Here is a 9,610-nt window from a genome sequence, read left to right on the forward strand (position 1 = left end):
AAGGCTGAATCTACAAAATATAACCTGTTTACAGTTCTTAACTACAATAATCAGTACCTGGGTATCTTTAATGATGGTTACAGCTGCTGCTACATTTTATGAAATATGTCGAATATCTCTCATGATACTCTCTCATACTCTCTTTTAATACTTGTATTAAATACTTGTATTAAAAGAAAGTAACTGATGCTATTTGTTAAAGGAGATCAGAGTTTTTAAACAGGATTAGGATTAGGATTCAGATGACGAAACTGCTTCAAAATTCATTCATTTTGAATATAAAAAACACACACAACACTGCATTCCTTTGCATTAACGTGGTTAAACAGGAAGCCAGCACTATATTGATTGGCTGCCATCATGGCCGTTATGTTTTCTAAAGTTGGAATAAATGGATTTGATATTGAAACCATTTCAGCTGTACAAAAACTAACACAAAACAAAAGTGAAAGTTGAGGTGTTTGCTATATTTGTCATTTATTTCCTAAATTTACTTAAAATCTTCTAAAATACAAGACACAAGTTTGAACTCCTCAGATAAGCTACTACTCTTCAGAGTAACGGTTTGATGAAAAAGCTGAACCTCTCCAAAGCATTTAACCATCTCGCCAGAATTAGATTTTCCACTGATTTCATCAGTGAATCCATCATAGTCTGAACACCGGTGACGGGACTCTCTATCTGAGCAGAACACAGCAGCTAGTCTGTGGATGATAAAGTAGAGAATGAGGGAATGTCTCACTGCTACTCGATAAGGGCCTGGAAGACTACTATGAGGGTTGCACGTTATATTTACTCTGACATATCAGCCTGTGCAATTGTTTCTATGATTGGCAAGTGGTGGGAGCCCATCAAGATTGCAGATGTTTTTATTTAAATAGGACACACCACACTCGTGAAGAAAAGCTGGGAGGTTGACAGACCAGTGCCTACGTTTTCTTTCCAGTATCTGTGGTGAACATACTGCCAGTAAAAGCTACCAGCGGTTACACTATTTTTCTCAGTCAGTCTGTCCCACTATGTCCTCAGATAATTTCAGTGGTTATGTGCCTCTTGTAGTGACTTTTTTTTTTTTTAGCAAGGACAATATCTGAATATCTATTTAGATAATCAACACCAAAAAATAAATACAATTATCTCAGAAAAAAGTTCATAACTCAGTGTTTGTAACTTGATCATATTACAGGACTTCAGACAAAGGTAGAAAAAGTTAAACTGCAATCACCATAACAAGCATTGTGTGAGTGTGACACCTGCTGGGAGCCACCTCTGTTCTGTTTAGTCCATCTCTCTAAATGCGTCACGACGCGTCTGGAGCAGACTGGATATGCAATAGCTCTACATCCAGACTACACGTGTGATTGTTTGACGTTCACACACAGCCAGCTAGTAGGAGCCACCCAGGGGGGGCATTCCTGCTCTTTGTTTAAAGAGGAAGAGGAAACCTGTCAGGAAAAGATTGTGTAGAACAGGAAGCTCTCATGGCTAGAGAGCCCTTCCTTTCTTTTAGCGAGCATGAATGCAACAAGCAGCCCGTCATTTATACCCGAGGATTCAATTATGATTGCATGAATTGTAACAACCTCCTTCTTTGTTACAATCATCTAAGTTGAGACATTCATGTCCTTCTGCAACATGACATTCACCCCTGATACACAAGAAAACAACCACAGGGTTCTGAGCGGCACATAACGAGATTAAAGCGACTATATGCAGTATGACATTCTTGTCTGGCCAACGTTTACACTCTTCCAAAACTCACACCACACCCAGCTGCCGCAAACCCGCTACTTTAAGTTCCCAACAGAAAACAAGTCGCTTTACTTTTCAGCAACAATGACAGTAAATGCTGATTCTGCAGCCTGCTTAGCTCCCGCTTTCTAACCGGAGGATACAGACTGAAGCATCGCAAAACGAGCTAATCGGGACTTGCCATTCAACATCTGGTGACCGCAGCCATAATGCATCCAGGAGTTGACTGTCGTGGCTAGTAGCTGGTGTTAGAGCACATCAGAGCTCTCGACTACAAACATACCATTTCAAAATAGTTGAGTAACTATATGAGGAGCAAGCCAAGGTATCATTGTGAAGCCTTGTGGTTTTTAAGTTATGCAAACTGAACAGTTACTCAGTGAAGTTACCAAATGACAGCTTTCCTTACACTTTAACAAAAGTCTTTGTACTTCGGAGGAAGAAAAGTAACACTAATCAACAGCATCAAAGACAACATAAATATATATTAATAATCCAATTACCAAACCATCACATGTTTTTTGACATACGACAGGACCTTCTGACCGAGCCGGGCGATGTGCCATACCGCCGTTGCGCAGGTCGACACATCGTGTCCAGCGTACATCCAGTCATTGCTATTGCTTAATTCCCGTTTGTCAGACGAAACTAAATCACTGAATTCGAGGAAAACGTGTACCTACACTGAAGTTAGCCAACAATGTGTTGTCTGAAACACATATCCACTCCTTTTGCCCTTCCAGACGTGCGTAATTGTGCGCTTAGTCCCCAAGCCCAAAGCGTGACTCTGATTTGAATTCAACCAGTCAGATTTTTTTTTAAAGGACAGTGGGAAGAAAAGAAAAAAGGAAGAATATATTGTTACCGCTTTCAGGCTGAGACAGAAAAGCCGCTCATGGTCGTCAGATTGAAGGTCTCCACTCACAGACCCAAACAGAGGGGCATTTCAACCCATTGCTTCAAAAAAGGAGGCGCAACTCCGAAAAAGAAGTCTCCCACAAACTCATACACCCCGTTCTCCACCCTTACCTTAATAGTTCCGTCCATTTTGCGCAATTTTCAGCGGACCCCGAAAATATCCCGAACATGACACGCTTCTGTATTAATTCCAGCCCCCGGTATGTGGCGGAGAGAAAGAGACACTTTTGCCGGATTGAGTTTTTTCTTTCCTCTAAATTTGGGAAGTGAAGTCACCACTGTTGAGAAGGTTGAGAAGGAAGCTGTGTGTCACCGAAAGCCCTGCCTTCAAAAAAGCAGGATACTGTCCCAGAGAGATAAGCAGGGAAAACAATTGAGTGTTCGCTCCGCTGTTATGTTTTTCTGCTCGGAAATATTTACAGGATGACTGCCTGCGTTGTGCACAGCCATTGCTGTGGAGCCTGCTGTAAAAAAAAGGGGGGCTTTGTTGTTTTCTTCCCAGTAAAATCACGGATAGTGTGGAAGCGTTTACTATTTGTCCGACCTGTGACTTATTTCTGCATTTCACAGAGGTTTCAGGGAATGCGGTTTTCTGTCGCTGTTTTTGTGATCTTGTGTGTTTGAACACTTTCGGTTCACGCCTACACTTCGAACTTACATCTGGCCATGCCTCCATCCTCGTATAAATCTGCCCATTTTCTGTTTTATCCTATATTTCATAGTGAAAGTGATACACTGAATAAAGTTTATCTTTGATTTTGGACAGATGTTTCTCAGACATGCCGCTGAAGGAGCTCTAAATCAACACAGGAGAGAAACCTGAACACCTAAGAGTTGCAACCTTGTCTTTTCCCCCCCCCCTTACAGCCTTCCGTGAAGCATCTGTGAAGTTTTCCTGAAACACCATTAATAAAATCCAAGCATTCAGCTCCTAACCGCACTACAGTCTGCGGGTCTGTGCTACACGTGTGCGTCTGCTGTTCAGCGCAGCATTGAATGAAATGCAGCCTGTGTCAACAGAAAACACGACACAGTGTAGATTATTGTTTTTGCTCATAACACAATAATAGATATTCAATTGACTTTAGATATTCGATATCATTCCCTACTCCCCTCAATTTTGAAAGAGAAATCCAGTAATCCCCTCCCCCACGTAGGATTTTCCCCCCTTTTCGTGTGCTCTATAAAATTACCCTCATCAATTCCAGCATAATTTTAGTGCAGATGCTAGACATGGAGCCGGCTCTGAACGTGACCAGACCAATAACACTGCAAGAAGAGTATGTTTTTGTTTTTGTTTTGATTTTTAACAGATTTATCGTCACATTTTACTTTTTTTATTAAGTGTTATGTGCTCTAAAGACAAACTAAACAAATATATAACTAGCAATGAGCAATTTGAATGTATAGACAAAGAAAAATGCACTTTATCCCAGATTATTTTTATTTTGACTGAGAGGGAACAAATAAAAAAGGGTCGTCCAGCAAATGTACTTGAGTTCCCATTACTTTATTCAAACACTTTCAACAACAAAAAATGAAAACCAATAAATATTGCACTGATAGTGAAACAACATAGGTTTCTGCGATTTAGCTGAGGTGAAGATGGTGAACATTTTTTTCAGTGTTGGGGTTCTGCCTTGGGGAGCGGCCTCAGAGTGGCCAAACAGAGAGCGCGCCGCCGCAGCGACTGACAGCACGGCCGGCCTGTCTGCTCTCGACTTGGGGGTCTGGTGGGGCTGAGGGCCCCTACCCTTGGGACCACCACATCTGGATCCTGCTAAGGGTCAAGGCTTCTCCTGCCTGAGGCCAGTTAAGACTTGTGTAATTAAGGGAGACACCTTGTTTAACTCTTCAGTGACTGGTTTGGTTTTTAATTTTCTTTAAGTTTCTGTGTTTTGTTTTTCTATACATTCCTGACTCTAAGTTATCATTTATGCTTGTTTTTTTGCAGGGATGCTTGTGATGAAGTGACAAATTAAAGACTAGTTTAAGATGACTCACCATATGACCAGAGATAGAAGCATGTCTCCAAAAAGAGTTGCCTTTTTTGCACTGCGGTGTGCCACTTTCAATTTATATTTAAATATAACAAGTCTGAGCTTACTCTGGACTTGTCAATGTTTGGTAAAATATGAGCTCTCTAAGATTTAAAATATCCATCAAACAAGATCACTCTCTCTCCTCTTAGATTACCTGCCATCCAAGAAATCATTAGGGTGACTGGGGTTCCAGGACCTATACCAAGACCCATAATGAATACAGTGGTAACAAACATTTTGGAAGGCCAATAAACAGATGCAAGTTGGTTTACACAGGGAACCACAGAACATCTGGCTCTATGCTGGAACTAGACAGCCAGACATTTCTTCCTTACACCATGACCCAGTAGCTCCTCTGTCTCTCCACTGCATGGGGCAACCAGCCAGGGGTGGGCGGACGCTATGCAGAGTTTATGTTCAGCAGACTCTCAATTGTTTGGCCTTTCCTTTCCTTTTAGGCTTCTATGAAGATCGACTAAGATTTACATGGCAAATGGTTACAGGCTGAATGAAAGAACTTAACAGAACTTTTTATTTGTCACATAGGATTTAAATGTCCAAAACAATGGTATAAAGAACTCATTAAATGTTAAGGGGTAACTTCAATCAAGGTCATTTTTTTAGACCCTCTGTGGAGAGCAACACTGGTAATTGTTTCTAAATTGTGTTTCCGGTTTTAAAGGCAATATGCATGTTGAGGTGACCTAATCCAAACTACTTAATCGTTTTCTACTGCTTTGTAGTCCAATTATTATCATGTTTTTCAGTGTAGTCAGTGGAACACTATAAGGCAAGCAGCTCCGTGTGAAGAAAGTGATCAAAATAATGACTTGTAAGAGGAGCTATTTGGTTTGGGTGAAATAGTCCCTTTCAATATGAGCCTTCAAAATTGGCTGTTTTTTAGACTGCAGACTTGTATCCAGACCATTCCTTCTCTCGGGGTAGAAGGCAGTCAGAGTCAAAATACTGAGGGCAAAACGTGGAGTCTGCAGCACACATAAGCACGAACTGTCTGGCCCCTCGCTTTAGGCCATAATTAATTTGAGATTTATTTTTATTGGAGAGTTCCAGTCTCGCCTGGCCTTAACCAAACAAAACCAAATGCTGGGCCGTAGATTCGCTCGAATGAGGAATATTTCTTTAAATTTTGTATTGAGGCGTGCCATATTCTGACCAATATCTCCTGAAGGAGAGTAAGCAACAGGGCGAGGCACTTGCACGCAAAACGACACGCAACGTCTGGGCAGAATAATACTAATTTAAAAAAAAAGAAAAAAAAACACATTATTGAAATCAGATAAAACAGATAATCGAGGCTGCTTTTCCACTGCAAAGAACATCTGATCTGAAAATTAAGGATACATTATCATATGGCCTTTTACACCCAAACCACAACCTTGTTTGTCCTCCATTGGACTCCTGCCTATTTTGTTAAGAGGGAACAAGACTATAAAAAATAAACATTTTTAAACGATCTCAGCCATTCAACTCTCTCAAAACAAATCAGGAATTGTTCCGAGCACTGAAACGCCGAGTCTCTCTGCAGTGGCACAAACGCTGAAGCTGGATGAAAAGAGCCTTTATTCAAGGGGGAATAAGTCTTCAAAACATTAGCAAGCCTCTCTTGGAAAATACCTTGATTATGAAGATATTACCATAGCTCGCGCTGCTGCACAATGGTCCATTTTAATGAGGCACAATCTGAGCAGTCACCCTCAGCAATATTTTGCTCTATGTGAGCAAACGTCAAGCAGCCAGCCAAATTAACTGACACAACTGCGAGCAAAGTGCACGTAGAACTTGGCATTATGTGGATATTATATGGTCATATACAATTATGATGTTTTTAAAATGGTTCCAGTGTCTCAGGTAGCCATGTAGCAGTTGCAGGTATTCATGCATGCGCCATATGAGCATGATGCCTTTTTTTTGAATGTGAAAACCAGATGTGGACTGTTTGCTTTATTTATACAGTCAGGACTGGGTGGAAAGAGAGCGAGAGAGAGGGAGCGCGCGCACGAGAGACAGAGAAGTGACGTCAAATATGATAACGAGCCATAACAGAAGCATTTGGACTGCAGACAAAATGTGTCTACATGTGTTGAATTCAGATGTGGAAAAAAACTTGTTTAGATCAAGCTCATATACATTTACAGGAATGCTATTTCATACCATTCAATTTAGACTAAAACGAAACAAGAAACGTTTATCTTTTAGACTTGCTTGCAAGATAGTTTACGTGACGATGGTTGATCGTCACAGACTGAGTTAAAAAGAACATAGAAGGAAAGAAAAGAAAAGAAAAGAAAAGGAAGGAAGACTCTTAGTTTGCCCTTTCAACTTTACCTGCTCGTAGAGACGGTGGTGTCTTACCTTGACGTAAGACGACGTGTCAGGGACAGTCTGAAACATGTCTACAGACAGGCCCAGGGGTGCTAAGTGTCCAATGGGCCCTGAAAAACAGAAATAATACAGAAATAACAATAAGATAGCTACTATTTCGATTTTCACATTGATTTAATTCATGGCTATCTAAGTTTATTTAGAGACAAAATATCATTTTTTATTCTTGTTGTCACCAAGACGGGGCCCACTTGACCTGACAGGTCTGTGCTGAAGCATACATCAACACAGTTCTGCGGGTTTTGTGAACTTCCACTTCAGGGCACTCATGGGTTACCACTTCCAGCAAAATAAAGGGAAAGTCAAATTTGCTTAATGGCCCCCTGTATGTCTGACTGCACACATAATCCCTTGATTCATTCGGAGAGAAGCCTTTTTTTCCAGCGTAGTAAGAGTTATTAGATACGGCTACGTTTTAATTACCTCTGTCCGTACATTAACAACATCAACAGATGGATATTACACCACTGAACTACTGCTACTATGGATGGATTACTCCAAAAGGAACTGGGCAGCATGAAGAACAGGGCCCCATCCCAACCCCCATCAAGTTTTCCCCTCAAGCTTACCACATATTGAAACACTTTTCGCTTTAATAAGTGCAGCTTACAAAGTCTAGGGTGAAAGGGCACTTAGAGGACGGTGTCTTTAGCCCTTCCCAGCCCGTGCAATTATTAGGAAGGCAGTGGCACATACCGTCACAAATGGCTGTTATATAGACTGTGTGATTAAGCATATGAACATATATAGACCGCTATATTGGCACCAGGACGCACCGTTAAAGTTCCAAATATCTTAGCAGGGCAATTAGGACGTCCTCCTCCCTTTAGTTGCCTGTTCAGAGCTCTGACTCGCAGGATTATGAACATACAGTCAGAAACCTTTGAGCGACTCTACGTTTTAGTATAATTAGTGGATGCATATTAAGGGCCCTGTAATATTGGGCAAATATCACAGGGCCCAATATCACTTGTATCATAGCGAGGAGGAGACTGCTGATTTAACAATTAAATGCCTTGACGTATACCTACATACACGTGATCAGGGGGCTACACTTTATTTCTAGGACAAATCCACGTTATTTTTAATTTAATTCCTGCCCATGAAAATCTAGCCATTGAAGAAAGTTGTATAAGAACGTGACATAATTTAAAAACAGGTATGTGTATGGGACCAATGTTTCTTTCTTTGTGTGTGTGTGCGTGCTGGTGTGTTTTTGGATCCTGCAGGCAAACGCAAGGCTCGCCCCATAAAGTTCCCCAAATGCATCCAATTTCTGCGCGGTAAAAGGAGCATAGGGTACCGCATCTGCAGCCAATTAGGCAGAGGAGGACTGGTGAATAACGGCGTGAACCTCCCTCCGAGACAGCCCCATGGGCTGGGACCCCTCTAGTGTTACATTTTAAGCATCTTACCTTGCTGTTATCCATCATAAACGAGAGCCAACCGATTTTCAGCTAATACGCATTCCATTGTTTTCTTTTTACGCAAAGACTTGAGTGAAAGTGTAAGAAGGTGAGCTGACAAAAAAATCGGGAACAGTGTTTTTCAATTTTAAAAACTAAAGCTTCAACCCGGATTATATATAAAGAGAAACGTTTAAAACAGATATTGTTTGAAAAAATAAAAAAACACCAAGATTGAGCTGCAGTTTATACTTTTAATCTACTATTAGACTCATTCCGGACCATCTACTTCTTCATAACGATTAATTGCAATCAGTTTACAATTTGACCGATCATTAATAAAAACCCTAAAACATGTGGAATTTATTTATTATTGTCATGCATGCACATCTTCGCTGCAGAGTTTGTCTAAGCACAACTTGCACGGACTCCAATCACTTTGGTAAAGCTGGTTGTTTTTTTTCACTCACCTGTCGCTTCAGTGTCGGTCGTTTATTCTTTTCTTCCTTTCTTTTCGATCTGATCACTCTTCCACCAATTTTAAATAATTAGTCCCGTCCTGGAAAAGCTGTTTCCCAATGCTGTTGACAGTTGAGTTATTTAGAAAGGGGCTGTAAAGGAGCGCAGGGTGCATGAATGGAAATGTTGCTGAGATGGGAAAGCCGCGACCAATGAGCAGCGAGCGAAAACCTCCCCTTGCCTGCCGTGTGAGGCCACTGAACCATGAAATAAGGGAAAAGCAGAGCGTCATAAATCTGCGTTATAAAGCCCTTTTTGTAAAGAAAAGGGTAAACAAACGAGTAATGTTTTAATTGTTACGAGACGGAGTTCTCAGAGGTGTTCATCAGAGGTTTAAAAAATAATACACAACACTTCAAGTACTGCAGCAGCAGTTGCGCATGTGGATAAACAGAGAACTTCAAAAGCACAGTGAAAATTGTCAATACATCATTTTTACTCCCAGGATTATGACTTTGTTTAATTTCTTTTACCTGGAAACTTTCCTTCTAAAATGAAAGACGTCGATTAAGTCTGTAATAGAGGAAGGAATTTACACCAGCAATATCTAACGTTGTTTTATGTATTTAC

The 9,610-nt window shown here is 40.8% G+C and overlaps 1 protein-coding gene across 5 annotated transcripts in view; it reads right to left on the reverse strand.

The window, feature by feature from the left end:
- The window catches only part of fli1 (Fli-1 proto-oncogene, ETS transcription factor), a 31,969-nt gene extending 22,834 nt beyond the window's left edge, over window positions 1-9,135 (reverse strand). For 3 of the 5 annotated variants that reach the window (XM_079353922.1, XM_079353925.1, XM_079353921.1), the window contains exons 1-2: window positions 8,992-9,135; window positions 7,086-7,165 (exon numbers count right to left, since the gene is read on the reverse strand). In XM_079353922.1, the coding sequence (XP_079210048.1) occupies window positions 7,086-7,124 (39 nt within the window). In that variant the 5' untranslated portion in view covers window positions 7,125-7,165; window positions 8,992-9,135. Of the gene's footprint in view, window positions 1-2,781; window positions 3,019-7,085; window positions 7,166-8,991 lie in introns of those variants that run through there. The other 2 variants (XM_079353924.1, XM_079353923.1) reach the window with 2 other exon arrangements.
- Window positions 9,136-9,610: the final 475 nt, after the last annotated feature.

Source organism: Symphodus melops (genome assembly GCF_947650265.1).
Source record: "Symphodus melops genome assembly, chromosome: 10".
NCBI lineage: Eukaryota > Metazoa > Chordata > Actinopteri > Labriformes > Labridae > Symphodus > Symphodus melops.